The 17,073-nt window shown below is 43.5% G+C and overlaps 3 protein-coding genes across 9 annotated transcripts; 1 reads left to right on the plus strand and 2 right to left on the minus strand.

The window, feature by feature from the left end:
* Nucleotides 1-448: 448 nt before the first annotated feature.
* Nucleotides 449-11,433, minus strand: LOC122766059 (voltage-gated potassium channel subunit beta-3-like). 5 transcript variants are annotated; one of them, XM_044020663.1, is made up of 15 exons: nt 10,712-11,433; nt 10,342-10,630; nt 5,219-5,262; nt 5,103-5,140; nt 4,064-4,143; nt 3,892-3,936; nt 3,703-3,747; nt 3,564-3,608; nt 2,689-2,786; nt 2,284-2,369; nt 2,090-2,210; nt 1,828-1,922; nt 1,571-1,691; nt 1,394-1,482; nt 449-1,230 (listed from the first exon to the last, which is right to left on the minus strand). In XM_044020663.1, the coding sequence occupies exons 2-15, from the start codon at nt 10,593-10,595 to the stop codon at nt 1,138-1,140; spliced, it is 1,254 nt and encodes a 417-aa protein (XP_043876598.1). In that variant the 5' UTR covers nt 10,596-10,630; nt 10,712-11,433; the 3' UTR covers nt 449-1,137. The 5 variants fall into 5 exon arrangements, with proteins under 5 accessions (XP_043876598.1, XP_043876597.1, XP_043876596.1 ...); XM_044020662.1 differs by having other exon boundaries at nt 2,689-2,775; nt 3,565-3,608; nt 10,342-11,433; XM_044020661.1 differs by having other exon boundaries at nt 10,342-11,433.
* Nucleotides 11,434-11,503: 70 nt separating this feature from the next.
* Nucleotides 11,504-13,180, minus strand: trappc1 (trafficking protein particle complex subunit 1). 3 transcript variants are annotated; one of them, XM_044020696.1, is made up of 5 exons: nt 13,104-13,180; nt 12,429-12,527; nt 12,271-12,341; nt 12,042-12,180; nt 11,504-11,777 (listed from the first exon to the last, which is right to left on the minus strand). In XM_044020696.1, the coding sequence occupies exons 2-5, from the start codon at nt 12,525-12,527 to the stop codon at nt 11,649-11,651; spliced, it is 438 nt and encodes a 145-aa protein (XP_043876631.1). In that variant the 5' UTR covers nt 13,104-13,180; the 3' UTR covers nt 11,504-11,648. The 3 variants fall into 3 exon arrangements, with proteins under 3 accessions (XP_043876631.1, XP_043876632.1, XP_043876633.1); XM_044020697.1 differs by lacking the exon at nt 13,104-13,180 and adding an exon at nt 12,974-13,097; XM_044020698.1 differs by lacking the exon at nt 13,104-13,180 and adding an exon at nt 12,890-12,949.
* A 145-nt stretch (nt 13,181-13,325) lies between these two features.
* psmb6 (proteasome 20S subunit beta 6) lies at nt 13,326-15,851 on the plus strand. The gene is made up of 7 exons (XM_044020685.1): nt 13,326-13,458; nt 14,295-14,362; nt 14,456-14,521; nt 14,623-14,688; nt 14,777-14,906; nt 15,404-15,548; nt 15,654-15,851. Exons 1-7 carry the CDS (start codon nt 13,360-13,362, stop codon nt 15,779-15,781), a joined length of 702 nt encoding a protein of 233 aa, XP_043876620.1. The 5' UTR covers nt 13,326-13,359; the 3' UTR covers nt 15,782-15,851.
* Nucleotides 15,852-17,073: the final 1,222 nt, after the last annotated feature.

The following is a 17,073-nucleotide window of genomic DNA, read 5'->3' on the forward strand; positions in this document are numbered from 1 at the left end:
CTTGGTGTGGGAGAGTGACTGGTTTACAAACTTCAGCTTCCTGTTGGAAAAGTGAGATAAAAACGTGAACACTTTCTTAGCGTAGTTCCACCAGCAGGGGGCGCTCACAGCCCAGTATCTCATGTTACCGAACTTGAGGAAAACCTGAACTATTTCTTGATTTGTCACCTGAAGGCCTCTGTACAGTTATCTGACCACTGTAAATCTACAGGTGTGTGTGGCCACCCGGTGGACAAACACACTCATTTTTCAGACGTCAGTTTGAATAACTTTATTTGTGCAGGTGTAGGGATACAGAAGCAGAGAGACAGGAAATGGATAAAACCATGTGACCTGGTTTTTGAGAACACAGGTGTTCTCAGAGGTAGGTGATTGGATGATCAATTGGTCACTGTCTTATTAGTATTATTGTTTATCGATATTATTGATTATTGCTTCATGTTTCCATTGACCGGTGAATGTCATTGATAATAATGATAATAAATATTAATATTATATTTTCTTGTGCTTTTGAGGAAAATCAACGTTTGTTGTGATCAATATCTTTTAATATTGATTATATTGAAAACTACATCTGCTACAATCACAAAATAGACACTTTATATATATATATATATGTTATAAATATGTTATAAATATAAATGTATTGTGCAAGGGGAGGTTGCCGTGGTGATGCGTGCTACCATGGCGACAACTCTTGCTGTCACAGTGTTGCTCGAAGGCGGACTCCAGTATGAGGTTGTTATTATTTAAAAAAACAAACAAACAAAAAAGTTCTTCCCTGTGAACGGTGGAATATGATGTTTGAGACACCAAGTTTTTTTTGTCACTAATAAACGTTAAACTTTTTGTGGATAAGCATAAAAATTGATATTTGCGATATCGTGACTTAAATATTGTGACATTATCGTATCATTCCTTTCATTCATTTCACTTTAGATAAAGTTATTGATTATCATATTTGCGTCGTCATGCATTTCTGTATTGTTGTGCCAATGCTTCCCGGTGGATTTTGTGGCCCCGCCCACTCCCCCCCCCCAACCAAATACTATCTGTGGACGGATGTCAACATGCTCCCGTCGCCATGACGACAAGGTGGCCATCCTTGTCTCATCTTCGTGGGTCGGGGACGTCAACTCAGGTACGCCCCTCCTTCTTGGCGTTTCGTGGCTTGTTGCTGAGCAACGCGTCCATCTCCGTGATGAGGGGCGGGGTCAGCTGAGTCAGGACCTGAGGAGAAAACACGACGGAGCAATCACAGGCCTCAGATTACGGTGACGGCAAAATCGGACAAAGTTAAAGTTTCATGATCATTTAATCTGATTAAAGGGCTATCATTTATTAATTGATAGACGATTGATTGGTGATTGGCAGGTGATTGATAGGTGATTACCCCAAGAGAACCGAGGTTTTCCAGCAGCTGTTCTGTGTTGGAGACTCCGAGGAGAACCGAGCTGACGCCCTCACTGCGGAGACACCATGCTGACCCACACACACACACACACACACACAGGTGACACAAAACACACACACAGGTAACACACACACACACACACACACACAGGTATACCTATAGCGAGTTGAGCAGGTGTGCAGTTCAGCTTCTCCGCCAGCAGGTGGAGCTCTTTGATTTTACTGAGCTGCTTTTTTCCCTCATCACTGCAGAGTTGCTCCTTCAGCCACGCATGGCCCTGCACACACAAACACACACACACACAGTGTTGATCTCCACAGCAACAGATGGTCTCTCATCCTGCAGCCTGGGTTCAAGCTGGATGATTAATGTGTGTTTCCCTGTGTGTGTGTGTGTGTGTGTGTGTGTGGTACCTTCATGGCAGCCCTGGAGCTCTCAGGGATGCCCTCATTGTACTTTCCTGTAAGCAGACCGCAAGCTAACGGAGACCAGGTCATTGCTCCGACACCTGACACACACACACACACACACACACAAACATACACACACCTCATTAAAGTGGTCTATGATTAGACCTGGGCAGCTGTCGTCCCCTAAGACCTCAGCTGGATCCAGGTCCTGTTAGCCTAGCACCACCAGCGACACGTGTGTGTGTGTGTGTGCGCGCGTGTGTACCTATCTTGTGGTAGAGCTCTGGCAGTTGAAGCTCCACCTTCTCTCTCTGGAAATAATGATACTCGGCCTGTTCACACACTGGAGGAACCAGGTTAAACTGTCTGGCTACAGAGTAGGCCTCCTGAAAGACAGACAGACAGGTGAGAGACAAAACAAACAAAGGTGAGACAGCTTAAGAAAAGTTGGCGTCCTACCATGATCTCCACTGCGCTCCAGCGTGATGTTCCCCAATACATCGCCAAACCCTGATCAATCACAAACGTCATGGCCCGGACCACCTCTGACAACACACACACACACACACACATTCAGAGAGAGTGTATGTGTGTGTGTACTTTGTATTTATAACTTTGCAATATCCAATTAAAAAAAAACACATCTATCTTTGTGGGGCCATTTTGTCTGGTCCTTACACCTTTAAAGGCCTTTTCAGGGTTAGACCTGGTTTTAGGGTTAGGGTTATTATTGGGTTTAGGTTAGGTTAAGGGTTAAGGTCAGGGTAAGGGGCTAGGGAATGCATTATGTCTACAATAAGGTGTGTCCTCACTAAGATACAAAAATGTGTGTGTGTGTGTGTGTGTGTGTGTGTGTGTGTTGACCCTCCATCGGCGCATTGATGTCACTCCTGTTGGCAAAGACAATGTCGACGTAGTCCAACTGTAACCTGGAGAGGGAGCCGCGCAGACCTGCAAGCAAAAACCCCCAAAACAAACCAGAAAAACTGCTGAGTCAGGTTTGTCTCCGTAGCTAACATTAGCTTCATATCAAAAACACAGCACCAGTTGCTCTTAGAGGCTGCAATCTTCCGTGAGTGTGCGAAGACTTTTAAAATGAGTGTGCTAACCAATGCTCTCGCTTGTTATGCCAGTTAGCGCACTGAGCTATCATGCTAATTGAACACCAAATATCCTTGTTAGCGACGCGATGAAAACTGGAACGCACTCATGACAAAGAATTACATTTACTCACGTTGTTGTAATTGAGTAGGTTTTCTTGTGTACTTGTACTTTTTAAAGTATTGATTTTTAAAGTAAAAGCAATACTTGAATGATGAATGATGAGGACAGGACAGGTGAATAATGAGGACAGGTGAACGATGAGGACAGAACAGGCGAATGATGAGGACAGAACAGGCGAATGATGAGGACAGGAAAGGTGAACGATGAGGACAGGTGAATGATGAGGACAGGAAAGTAGAATGAATGATGAGGAAAGGTGGATGAGGACAGAACAGGCGAATGACGAAGACAGGAAAGGTGAACGACAAGGACAGGTGAATGTCTCATGACGTCATACCGACTTCTGAGACAACTGGAACACACGTACAGTAACTTGGGTGTTGGCTTTTTATTCGTCTAGCTTGTTAAAAATGGAAGATGCTAGCTAGCCACAATCATAAATAAACACTGGCCCTTTAATGTTCACACAAGATGATGTCACTTCCTACGGCTCACCGCCACGTTCAAACCGCTTACCTTCTATAATGTGTTTCCGTGACAATCCTCGCTCCGTCTCTGCCCTGCGAACACACAAAGACTGAGATTTAAACGGAGGCAGTTACTCCTCCGACTGTCGGAGAGCGAGACAGGTGTGGACAGGTGGTGGATACTCACTGTCCTCCCCAGTAGATCTTAGTGGTCACCACATAACTGGACCTCCTGGTGGAGAGACACAGACAAACACGGAGTAAGAGAGACGGAGAGAGAGGTAAGTGTGTATGTATGTGTGAGGGAATGTGCCAAGTCACGCTTCAGTTTTAAATCAGTTATTTTGGGACATTTGTCTCTATTTTAATGTCTTACCTCCATCCTTTCTTCTTCAGGATGTTCCCCAGAGTCGTCTCCGCCCTGACACACACACACACACACACACACACACACACACACACACACGACAGGAGGTGGTAACACTGGCTGCTGTGTATAACCATGGATACCAGAATAACACTGAAGTGGGCGGAGCCTGAGACTGTACCTGCCTGAGGCGTACACCTCTGCTGTGTCAAACAGGTTCACGCCACTGTCGTACGCTGTCGTCATGACACTCTCCGCCATCTATACACACACACACAACAAAATTAATTTCATTCTAATCCCACTCTAAAGTGAACCCAATTCAAAGTTTAAAGAAATTCATTCTCATCTGATACCAAACTAAATGGAACCGAACCTCATCCTCATCTAAACCCGATTATAACCTGATTCAAATTTAAACCTGTATCTATTCTAAGATTGATTCTAAATATGCTAAACTAAAGCTAATTCTAATTTGATCCTGATTCGAATCTGATCCAAATTTGGACCAGATTCTCCTCTGAACCCAGTTCTTAATTGTCACACACATTTACTAGACCTTTAATCTAATTCTACTCCCACTCTAGTAAACCTGATTCCAAGTTAAGAAAAAGGATTCTAATCTGTACCAAATTCTAACCTAAATTCAAATTTGAACCCGATTCTGAACTAAACTTGATTCTCATCTAATTCTGAACCAAACATCTAAACCAGATTATAATCTGATTCAAATGTAAACCTGTATCTATTATAATCTTGATTCTAATAATTTAAAACTAAACCTAATTCTAATTTAATCCTGATTCTCCTCTGAACCCTGAATCCAGGTCTTAACTGACACACAAATGTGTACATCTATCTTTGTGAGGACACAAGAGATTTACTAGACCTTTAAACTAATTATAATCCCACTCTAATATTAAATTGATTCAAAGTAAAAAAAAAACACACCAAAAACAAATTCTGATCTAAATTCAAATTTGAACCCGCTTCTGATCTAAACGTGATTCTCATCTGATTCTGAACTAAAGTGAACAAAACCTCATCCTCATCTAAACCAGGTTATACAGTATAATCCGATTCAGATTTAAACCTGTTTGTATACTAAAATTGATTCTAATTACTTTAAACTGAGCCTAATTCTAATTTAATCCTAATTCTAATCTGATCCAAATTTGGACCAGATTCTTCTTCTTCACACACACACACACACACTGTACCTCATCAGAGATCTGAGAGCCAAACGTCACCCATGTTCCTGTGAGGAGATAAACAACGTCAGTGTGTGTGTGTGTGTGTGTGTGTGTGTGTGTGTGTGTGTGTGTGCAGCACTCACCCAGGCCCAAACAGGACACTCTCAGTCCAGATTTCCCAAGATTCCTGTAAAAAGAAATCAAATAAATCAATCAATTCAATCCATAATCAATTACGCAGTGTGGCGTCGTTACTGAGAGAGCGTTGCAGTGACACATGTTGACCACAGGAGGCAGTAACAAAAACACAAGAGTTGTAACCCCACATGAACAGACTCCTCCCCCTTCGAGACAATAACAACACACATGTAATCACGTGATCAATACTCTTGTTGATCACGACAAGCTGAGTCTTCTTTACTTCTTAGTGTCCCCGCTGAGCATGATGGGAGCTCACAGTGTTGGTCTCTGACCAATCACGTGACAGATAAACCAATCATTTGTCAACCAATCACGTGTCAGCAGCAGCAGCAGCAGAAGTGGGATTAGAGAAGAGAGTAATGAAAACATCTGCTTTTAATTAACACACACACACACACACACAGAAAATACAGTGTTGGAATGAAAAAAGAGGCTGTGTGTGTGTGTGTGTGACAGCAGCATCAAACACACTGACAGCAGCTAAAAATACCAGCAGCTATTTTTTTATTTTTTTTTTTACAGTGCGTCCTCAGACAGAGACATAAATTTAACGTTTGGTCCAAAGTCCACACGTCCACACGTCCTTTGTCCCCTGAGTGAACCATCGCCCGCACGCACTCAAGGTCATCTGTGTCCTTAACGTTTAGAGAACAGTCTTTGTCTGCCGAAAGCAACATCCTGTCACTTCAAACACACACACACACACACAGTTGATGAAAAAGAATATAAACTCGGCTTAAATCTCAATTAAACCTCGACTGAACAAATTTAAACTGAAATGAAAAAACACAACAGAATCAAGCAAAATCTAAACTAACCCTAACTAAATTAAAATCTAAACCAAAAACAAATTACTTAGTGAACAATCTTGTTTAAATGCACTTTTGTAAGTCGCTTTGGATAAAAGCGTCTGCTAAATGACATGTAATGTAATGTAATTTAAACAAAACTAAAGATAAACTTAACAAAAACTAAACTAAACTTAATCGTAAATCTATGTTCTAACTTCAAAATTTGAAGTAAAATCGAACTAAACTTGAACTTAATTTAGACCAAACATAAACTCAATCTTATATCTTCATTAAACTTAATCTGAATCAATCAAAACTTGAACTTAAATCTAAAACAAACTAAAGTTAAACTAATCTAAACTTAATCTTATATCAACACTGTTGTGTGTTAACCTGAACTGAAAACCACACAAACTTAACTTAAACCAAATCTAAACTCAATCGAAACCAAACTAAACGTAATCTTAACAATTAAAACTAATTTAAATTTACAGTTAATCCAAACCCAAACTAAACTTAATCTTAAATCAACACTCAACATAACATTTATTTAAACTACATTACAATTGAACTAAACATACAAACTAAAATTAAACTAAACTTGATCTTAAATCTATGCTAAACATAACTTAAAATCTAAACAAAACTAAGTTAAACCAAACATAAAGTTAAGTTGATCTGAAATCAACAGTGAACCGTAAAATCAAAACTTAAATAAAAAATCCAAACAAAACTAAACTTAAACCCAAACCTAGTACTTAATCTTAAATCTTCACTAAACTTGAACTACAAACTAAACTTAAACTAAAGGAGAACTGACTCTACTTTTCTGATCGTCTGAGACCAAATATCACCATAAATATTTAAGCTGAGTCATCAAAAGTCACAATCGGTCAGTCATCAATATATAATCAATACCTGAGAGTCAATCAATAAAGCTGACTGTTAAGAGGCTCAGATGTCCTCACTCACACACACACTGACACACACATGAAATATGACCTTGAGTCAACACACTGCACCTGTCTGGTCATGTGACCAACTCTCTCTCTCTCTTTGTTACTCTCACTTTCTCTCACTCTCTCTCTCACCTGTACTTCATGTTGCCATGACGCCCAAGGGCCTCCTTCATGTGGGCGTGGCCTAGCAGGGTGTGTCTGCCCGATGACTCGGACCTGACCTTTGACTGACACACGAGGGCGCTGTTGGTGTTCACCGCCACCGCCGACCGCCGCTCCTTCAGCGGATGCTCGCTCACCGCGCCACCGCCGCCACCGCCTCCCATGTTACACGCAATGGACACCTGCATCCTGGTCACTATGGCAACAAAGTTTTTTCCTTTTTTTTGTTTACGTAGACAAGTAAGATGCCCTCTAAAGTCTCAAAACATGATGTGGAAACCGCCGCTGCCACCAAGGTCGTCGGTCACCGTGGTAAAGTCGGAAAGAATTCATGAGTGGGATGTCAGCTCAAATCAGTCAGCTGATCACAACACACACACACACAGTAGTTTGTCAACTGTCAACTGTCCCACAACTGGAGGACGAGTGATGAAGACGAGCGTCCCCGCGTCTGTCCACAGGAGAGGAGATGGGACGAGCGAGGTGGACAGAGAGCAGAGAGAATGAGAGGAATGATAGAAGTGAGCGTCCGAGCTCTGGACTGTACTGCTGCCCAAGGGAGAGAGAGCGAGAGAGAGCGAGAGAGAGACAGAGAAGGCCCCTCCCCCTCCACTCTGAGCTAGTTGGCTGCACACTGGGCGAGTGAGCACTTGTCAGACAAAGAGAGCGAGAGACAGACTGTGTTTGATTGTAGCACCGGTGAGACTTTATCACGTCCAAGTGTTTGAATTTAAAAACAGGAGAGAGGAAGAAAACCTGCGTTCCTTTTACATTGGAACTCGGAAGTCGAGGTTTGGTCATCCCAGTTGAGAAATCGGACAAAGCCGTGGACACAAGTGTGTCCCGGGATGAGACATTAGCCCCCCATTTCCACCAACATTCCCAGGAACTTATTTACCCAGGGAAAACAATTCCTGGGAACCCATGTGGTTTGCGTTTCCACCGCAGCACAAAGTTCCGGAAAAATGTATTCAAATCAGGCAAATGATGTACGGGGGGAGTGGTATAAGAAACCATTTATTCCAACGGCTGTCAGACCCAACCAACTGTGGTCCTTCCACTTCTCATAGTCCTGCTTTAGGTTTCTTGAACTTTATTGAACGTTATTTAGCGGGTACAAACTCAGTCGTTCCCTGTCGCCGACTCAAAGTCCACTGAACCTCTGTGGAATTAGATTTGTGTCAATATTTTCAAACGACACTTTTCAAGAAGCTCCCTTACTGGAAGTAGTCACAGGCTTGGAGTCTCTGTCCGTCTGGAACTCGTTCCCCGTCGACATCCGACAAAATAATTGTAAGTAACTAATGTTTTTAATCTGACAAATGTTAGAAGCTTAGAATTATTTTGTCAGATGTCGATGGGGAAACCTTGGGGAACGAGTTCCAGACGGACAGTGACTCCAAGCCTGTGATGACTTCTGGTCCGTTGAGCTGTCGCTCCAAGACTCGGTAGCCAATCAGCAGGCAGCTTCCTAAGGCCCACCCACAAACAAATAACCAATGGTGCAAAGAACAAATCAGGGAGTGCAAAGAGCAAGTGAGGGAGCGCAAAGAATAAGTGAGGGAGTGTGAAGAACAAGTGAGGGTACCGAAAGAACGAGTGAGGGAGCGTAAAGAAATAGAGAGGGAGCGCAAAGAACGAGTGAGGGAGCGTGAAGAACACATCAGGGAGCGCAAAGAACGAGTGAGGAAGTGCAAAGAACAAATCAGGAGCCCAAAGAACAAGTGAGAGAGTGCAAAAACAGTGAGGGAGAAAAACAAATCAGAGAGCGCAGAAGCGAGTGAGAGACTGCAAAGAACGAGCGAGGGAGCGCAAATAACGAGTGAGGGAGCACAAACAACAAATCAGAGAGCGCAAAGAACGAGTGAGGGAGCACAAACAACAAATCAGAGAGCGAAAGAACAGTGAGGGAGCGAAGAACATTGAGGGGCAAAGAACAAGTAAGGGAGCGCAAAGAATAAGTGAGGGAGTGCAAAGAATAAGTGAGGGAGCCTAAAAACAAATCAGAGAGCGCAGAACGAGTGAGGGAGTGTAAAGGGCAAATCAGGGAGCCCAAAGAACAAGTGAGGGAGTGCAAAGAACGAGTGAGGGAGCGTGAAGAACGAGTGAAGGAGCACAAAGAACAAATATTGATATTTTGTGCACACAATGTGTCTACGGTTAAAAATGAAAGTGTTATGCGTGTACGCCTAAGTGAAAACAAATACGACAAAAGTGCCGTTAGCTAAACATCGACGTTAGCTTAAGTCTCCGATATCTCAACAAAAGAATCAGCTATGTGAATGTTACCCACCCTCCCCCACTAAGTGCTGCATGTCTCCTTGCCCTGTACACACACACACACACAGTGAGTCGCCTCGGGCCAAAGGTATGGTGTCACTAATGTGGATTAGAGCAGTAGCTGCACACAGAGACCCTGGGACGTCGTCTCTGTGTCTTCACATCATTTGTTCCGTTTGAGATGAGAATGTCAACGTTTACGCATCACGTCATTTTACTGTGCTCACGCCACCGTCCTCCACAGAGCCAGAGGACACGGTTTGTGTGGCTGTTTGCAAACCAGGACGCTCTCCCACACCAAAGAGAAAATTAGCGATTTTTAGCTCAGTGGGACACGGGAGCTGCTGGTCCACTGCTGCCTCGTGTGGTCAGTTTTTGTGTCAACAATGGGGGCGGCATGATATCAACATTGTCATTGTTTCTATATGGACTTTGTTGTAAATTTAAAGCTTCATTGTCTTATTGTTCTATTGTTTGTTTTTTTCAGTCTGGTCAGTGCTGTTTGTGAAACATCAATCAGTTTATTGACTTATTGACAGGTATTGGCACACACACACACACGTTACGTCTTTTATGTTGTTTATTTTATATTGTGCTTTTGTTTCCTTATATACATTTTTATTGTGTTGCTGTTTTTAGTTTTTTGTTGTGTAGTTACAAACTTCCTGCTAATTCACAATATCAGCAATGTGTCGTCTGTGTTCCGCAGTTCTTCGCTGCCCTCTAGTGGTCAGTGAGCATCATTACAAGCTGCTGACACACAATGAACAATCAGTAGCCAGGGTTTTAACCAGAGTGCTCAACACAGGTGACACCTACAGGTCAACCTTTGAATAGCTCACCCCACACCTGCCGCAGCGTCACCTGTCTCACCTGTAGGTCATGTGACTCTGCTCCATGGCGACGCCACACACCTGTAGGAAGCTCTCGAGCCTCCGTCTCTCCATCAGCCTCCTCGCCGCCACCAGGATCTGCGACGCCAGCGCAGACTCCTCCCTCTCCTTCGCGCCTTTCTTCCCATCGTCGCCTTGGTCAGTTTTCCCAGAATTCCCTTTTTTCACCTTTGGCTTCTTGGTGAACCCGTACAGCTCCTCCACCGAGAACTTCCCGCCTTTTCCTGCCACCATTGGCCCGACAGCGGCCCCTGCTGCCGACGCCCGTCCTGCGAACATTGCTGAAGGTGACAGAGGTGCAGCGAGACAAGACAAACAGGACAAAGTGTCTCACGGCTCCGCGGTCATACCTGTCGAGGACGCCCGACTCCTGTCGTCCACACAGTCTGTCTACCTTCTTTTGTCCACGTCTCGGCACAGCTGTAATTTAATCCTGTTGGTTTAATCTGACCAATCACCGCCCAGATATTATGTCTGTCCTCTAACACTAATGAGGACAGGATTAACAACCTGCAGCTGCAAATAACTGGACAGATGTTTTAAGCCTCGCTGACATAACACTGTCCCTGACCCCAAACTAAAAAAAATAAATAAAAACAGATGAGACACAAGAGTACAGGCCCAACAATAAAGAGACTTAAAACACGTTACCTCAGCTTTAAATGTCCCCATTTTGGGTAATTGTCCCTACTTTCATGTGTCTACTTTATACATTAAATGTCCTCACTTTGGTAAAATGTCCCCATTTTGCGTTATCTTTGTACAATAAATGTACTCACGTTGTAAAAATGTCCCCATTCAGTTTGTACTTTGTACAATAAATGCCAGTACTTATCTTTAAATATTAAATGTCCCCAGTTTATACAGATGTCCCCCCTTAAATGGAAATGGTCACCCGTTTGTGACCACAGGTGTACTTTGAGCCCCTCCCCCTTCTCAGGCGACAGAGACAGTTTCCCGTCCCACCTCTCCCTATTGAGGACTCAAATCTGACACGGACACAAAAGGCCACTGACGAGACGAAGGACGCGGCGAGGACGAAGTGGCGGCACCAGCTGTAAGCGAGTGTTGACCAGCGCACATTTGGTTAATGTCATTAATGCTGACTCAGCAGTTTACAAACTGACGAGAACAAAAACAGCCCAGAGTCACAAACATCAGTTTAATTTCAACGGTCGAGTTCTTCTGCCGAGTCATGTTTACACTCAGGGTGAAGATACAAAAACACAAACAAATAAATACAACACTGTGTGTACGTGTGTGTGTGTGTGTGTGTGTACGTGTGCATCAGGCGGCGCGGGGACTGTAGTACGGCAGAGCTCTGATGAAAGCGTCCAATCGGCTGCTGAACAGTTCACTGTCCAAAGTGTTGCCCAACACACACACAGGGTTCTTCACTATGTACTCCACATAGAGCTGAAACACACAATTATGTAAACAATGATGAGCTGTTTTCAAAAATAAAATACCACCATGGATTTCAAAATAAGAGTCTCAGTTTCTGTTACAAAAAATCTGCCAATGTTTGTCCACATTAATGAAATAACCATGCAGAAAAAAAGACCCAATTATTTAATTAAAAAAAAAATCTAAATCTGCTCTCATTTACAACTGTTTATTTTCTGTCTGTCAAAAGTTCACCTCACTGTGTGTGTGCGTGTGTGTGTGTGTGTGTCTTACATTGCTGTAGATGTGCTGCAGTGTCTCTCTGGCGTTGGACACTGACAGGTCTGTGTTCATGACAAACTTTAGTCCAGTCGGAGTCTCGTAGTAATGAAGACGATACTTGCTGGTCTGAAAGGACAGGAAGCCGTCCTTCCTGAGAAAATGCCGGCTGCTAAGGACAACAGAGCCAGAGAGACGAGTGGACACAGAGACAGGTAGCTATGGACAAAATAAAAAAGGATACATGTCCAGAGGAGACATTTTACTGACGAATGAGCGGATGGAGAACAGCATCCCGTACATCAGCTTATATTCCTGAGAAGACAAGGAGACAGATGAACGGCTTTAGTATTTTAATTAGGTTGCATTCATTTTTCTTCTGTAAACATTTATTTACATCACCTCCTCTTTCGAGATTCCCGCCTGCTTCTTTCGGTTCCACTCGTTGTAATAGAGACAGTTTCCATTCCGATCAAATATGTACAAGTTATGGACGGTCATCTGAAATAATAACAATAATTAATAGTAAAAATAAAAGGAGATTAGGAGGGTATCAAATATTATTTGGCGCAAAGGGCATTTATTGCATTTAATGGGATCACTTGGAATTCACCAGCATTATATCTAAGAAATTAGCAGACATATCGGTCACGTATTTAAAAACTCAACCTACATAACATAATGAACCCGTTTACAAACCATCAACACAAGCAATCGGGGTTTTTTTCAAGCAAAAATACAGCTAGGTGTTCCATGTTTGCGCCGAATTAAATATTGTATGACGACACATTTTAATGGACTTTGTAACAAGCACGCCTATATCTCAATTCTTCCATTTTAAATCCCGGAATGATAATTATTACATTTCTAGACGGAGTCTGGTTCTCCGGTCGGTTAAAACGCCACCTCACGGACAACAAATCAACCAAATATCTAATAATACATACTTAACAACTAAATGTATCACATATAATGTTGAGCCACGTCGTTAAGAAACAATGTGGAGTGAAAGTTTGACAAGTAACACGCGAAAATTTAAGTTTATCAAACAATTGTAATGTGACCTGTCGTGTTTACCTTCTCTTCCTGTTGCTAGTAAGACCCCCGCTACAGAGGTGTCCGCTGACGTGCCAGACCACAACTCTTTATGCAGTGTGATACAATTATATTTAAGACGTTGAAACGTGGAATGCGGATTTTATTGAATCCCGTGCGTGACAAATGACACAGACAATGATACGCATCTGTCTTTGATTTTGTTTGTATCCAGCAAACCTCACTGACTGCGTAAATCTGGCATCTCGTCGTCATTCCAACCACAGATAGAGACAAGATGGCGGCAACAGCAACGATGATGCCGGACTTCGTGCAGCGAGTTTCTGCTAAAAACGAACTGGTTCCAGAATGGGCCAGTCAGGAAGTCAGCACCGGGGTGAGTTCAAATGATGGTGAACCGGAGCGGACCGAAACAGGACACGTTCTGCCGCGATGAGAAGTGTTTTAAGACAAAAAAGCGGCTGAATGAGACAGCAGTTCCGTGGCTGCTAACAGCGGCTAACGCTAATTCTGCTCCATAGTTTTAACAAAGTTCGGGCTTAAAGGTGGAGGAAAGGAACTGACTCGGGTCCAGTCCCGGCGGAAAGGTTGGAATAGAAGCCGTAAATTACATGAGGCAAGCGGCCTGTGAACTCAATGGCGGAATGAGCTACGTATTATTGATGCCAATGTTCATACTTTATAGTCACTGACAGTTATAGACACAATTGGAAACGGATTTAGTCTAGAAACATTAGCGTTTTTGCTCGGATAATAAATCTGCGAGTGAAACCGGCACGAGGAGTTAAACACGTGAAAAATATCAAAATAAAAAAGTTTTTCAAGTAAATGTCGCAATGTGGATCATTGGGGCCCTTTGCATTAAATTTATCATACTAAAATAATCGATCTGCATCATCCCACTTAGCAGCCCTCTACATGAAGGACTCACTTCATTCCATTAGATGGTTGACCGAATCATCACATCTGTACAACAATGGGAATGGTACAAACACAAAAAACACTTTTATGTATACCACGTATTACCAGCCCAAGGCAGTGTTTAACCATGACATATTTTTCTTCTTTGTGGAATTTATTGGTGGTGGGCAGCGATAGCCATCCAACCATCATATCTGTAGGGAGAAACTTAAGCAAAATCACAGTTTACTGTTCATGTGTTAACACGCAGTTATAAATACTGCAGCATTAATGTGTGTCTCTGTCTGTCAGACCACCATCATGGCGGTGGAGTATGACGGAGGCGTGGTCATCGGTGCAGACTCTCGCACAACCACAGGGTGAGTGAAACAAAGTGACTTACTCACTCGTGGTTCTGTATAAAGTTCAAGTATAACGTTTAACCTGTCTCTCTCTGTCTGTCCGTCCATTAGGGCCTACATCGCCAACAGAGTCACAGACAAACTGACTCAAATCCATGAGCGGATCTACTGCTGCAGGTCAGTGACGTTATCACAGATCAGGGAATTGAAGCGGCGTGTAGTTAGAGCATTGTTAGCTTATCACTGAATGTGTGTTTGACGCTGTGTCCGCGTCGCAGGTCTGGATCAGCTGCTGACACTCAGGCCATCGCCGACGTCGTCACCTACCAGCTGGGCTTCCACAGGTACACACAGGAACACTGCCATGTTTGAGTGACAGCCTCACTGTCCAGTCCAGTCAGTGTTGGTTAATTGCTGTCCCCGCCCCCACAGCATTGAGCTGGACGAGCCCCCACTGGTGGAGACGGCGGCCAATCTGTTCAAAGCGAGCTGCTACCGCTACAGAGAAGAACTGACTGCTGGGATACTGGTGGCCGGATGGGACAAAAGGAAGGGGGGACAGGTATATACACACTTACTCACACACACAGCCTGTTTTAGTGAGGACAAACCTAACACTAACCCTAAAACCAGGTCTTAACCCTGAAAAAGTCCTTAAAAGTTGTAGGGCTCAGACAAAGCTCACACCAAACACAGACACACACACACACAATGAATACACACACGGAGACAGCCATACACTGAGGGCCGGTCCACACAGAAACAGGTTTATGTGAATACACATACATTGTTTTCGTGAAGTAGTGTATTTGCTGTCTACGTGGAAACGCGAGGCCCAGCGGCTTGAGATTTTTTTTTGAAAAATACACACCGTCACTGTGGACGGAACGCCTCTGACAAAAAAACAAACAAATATTTATATTCACCTAAACCTGTTTACGTTTGGTGCCGTTTCCGTCTGGACGTGGCCTAGGACTGTTTCCTGCATTTCTCTGTGTGGACACTAGATGGCATTGTCTCTCCTGGCATAAGTAAATCATGGAAGTCTCTCTGTCTCAGGTGTACTGCGTCCCCATTGGTGGGATGTTGGTGAGACAGCCCGTGTCAGTTGGCGGCAGTGGCAGCACCTACATCTACGGCTTCATGGACTCAAACTACAAACCAGGAATGACCAAAGACAAGTGTATGGAGCTCACTGCCACAGGTACATTACTGTTACCACTACTACTACTACTGCAAGGCATGCTGGGAGCTGCGACACTGTCACTGCCATATTCACACCGTGTGTCTCTCACCCATGTGTCCTCAGCTCTGTCTCTGGCGATGGAGAGGGACGGCTCCAGCGGGGGCGTGGTTAGACTGGCGAGCATTTCTGAGGAGGGCGTGGAGAGACGAGTCATTCTGGGGAACGAGCTGCCTCGCTTCTCAACACACTGAGTGCACACACATGCAGTGCAGTGTCACCTTGTCCATTTTGTTGTTGTTAATAAAGGTTTTTGAATCTGGAGTTTTCACGTTTTCGTGTCTTGCAACTTCCCCTATAATATTATCAAGCTCCTTAACTTCCTGTCAGTTGTCACTAAGCAGAAACTTGGACTTTTTGAAGGAATTTTAGCGATTTAATCTTATTGTAGTTGTTTTAGTGGTTGATGATGTGCTAAATTCTATAATTCGTTGTAAAATAAAAATGCATCTAATATTTTTATCAGTATTTCTGCCAAATGAAAGTAATTTAACTTAAATTTTACAGACTGGACCTTTATTAAAGAGTGAAAGAACTACACAACCCACAATCCTCTGCTCTATCTGAAACCTTGTTAATATGTTACAGTTTTGGGTTAATACAGCTCCACCAATCAGATGCTGCTGTTACACAAGAGAATTGTGGGTAATATAGTTAGGGGGGGTGAGAATCTTCATAAAGGAAATGCATGACGGGATTTTGACTGCAGGAGACAACAAAGGGCTTCAATAAGTGTTAGTGTTTTCAATAAATCAGTGCGTGTGTAATTCTCACAGTGTCCAGCAGGTGGTGACAAACGAGTGTGCCCCTGTCTCTGTCTCAACTTCCTGTTAACAGGAGACGTGAAGACGTGGACCTGCAGGTTTCTGGAGAGTCCTGAAGACAAGAGGATCAAGTGGACAACGGGGAAGGGAAGGAAACAAAGAAGGACAGTTGACACTCATTACACTCATTGACAGAATTAAAGGAACAGCCCCCCATGTTTGATAACGTCATCAGTTCAATTGAATGCATTAAAGTAAAATAAACCAAAACAGATCAACTTTTTCCCCTCTTCCTTTCCTTCTTGTGACCTCATGTTGAAGGCGGGTCTAGCACCTGTCTGTCAAACCTCCATCTTCCTGTCGTTCTCTCGTTTTTGACAGAGAGGTGACAGTTTCCCACAGTCCTCTCTCCTCTCCTTCCCTCCTTTCTCCTTGCCTCTTCGTCTGCATGTTCCCTCTCTCCTGCTTCCCTCTTGTCCTGTATTCCCTTTTCCTCACACCTTGTTTCCTTCTCTCACTCCACTCACTGTCTCCTTGCTCCCTTCTCCCTCCAGGTTGCTCACTCATTCTGCTCACCTGCTTCTTCTTGTCCTCTTCTCCCCCCTCTTTTCTCTTTCCTTACTTTTCCTTATCCCTTCCTTTGAATGCCTATTTGTTTCCTTCCTGTTTTCCTTTCCCCTGCATCCTCTCCCCTCGTGGTTGTCTCTTGCCTCTTTCTTCAT

This window comes from Solea senegalensis, linkage group LG3, assembly GCF_019176455.1.
Source record: "Solea senegalensis isolate Sse05_10M linkage group LG3, IFAPA_SoseM_1, whole genome shotgun sequence".
Classification (NCBI taxonomy): domain Eukaryota; kingdom Metazoa; phylum Chordata; class Actinopteri; order Pleuronectiformes; family Soleidae; genus Solea; species Solea senegalensis.

Excerpts from the sequence above, each read along its gene's own strand:
- trappc1 (XM_044020696.1), bottom strand. The coding sequence starts at position 12,527 with ATGACCGTCCATAACTTGTACATATTTGATCGGAATGGAAACTGTCTC. Across the intron at positions 12,181-12,270 it reads AAAATGTCTCCTCTGGACAT|GAAGGACGGCTTCCTGTCCT; the intron begins GTATCCTTTTTT and ends GCATTTTCTCAG. Across the intron at positions 11,778-12,041 it reads TGCAGCACATCTACAGCAAT|CTCTATGTGGAGTACATAGT; the intron begins GTAAGACACACA and ends TGTGTGTTTCAG.
- LOC122766059 (XM_044020661.1), bottom strand. The coding sequence starts at position 10,640 with ATGTTCGCAGGACGGGCGTCGGCAGCAGGGGCCGCTGTCGGGCCAATG. Across the intron at positions 1,923-2,089 it reads AGAGCTCTACCACAAGATAG|GTGTCGGAGCAATGACCTGG; the intron begins GTACACACGCGC and ends TGTGTGTGTCAG. Across the intron at positions 1,483-1,570 it reads ACCTGCTCAACTCGCTATAG|CATGGTGTCTCCGCAGTGAG; the intron begins GTATACCTGTGT and ends TGTGTGGGTCAG.
- psmb6 (XM_044020685.1), top strand. The coding sequence starts at position 13,360 with ATGGCGGCAACAGCAACGATGATGCCGGACTTCGTGCAGCGAGTTTCT. Across the intron at positions 14,689-14,776 it reads TACCAGCTGGGCTTCCACAG|CATTGAGCTGGACGAGCCCC; the intron begins GTACACACAGGA and ends CCGCCCCCACAG. Across the intron at positions 14,907-15,403 it reads ACAAAAGGAAGGGGGGACAG|GTGTACTGCGTCCCCATTGG; the intron begins GTATATACACAC and ends TCTCTGTCTCAG.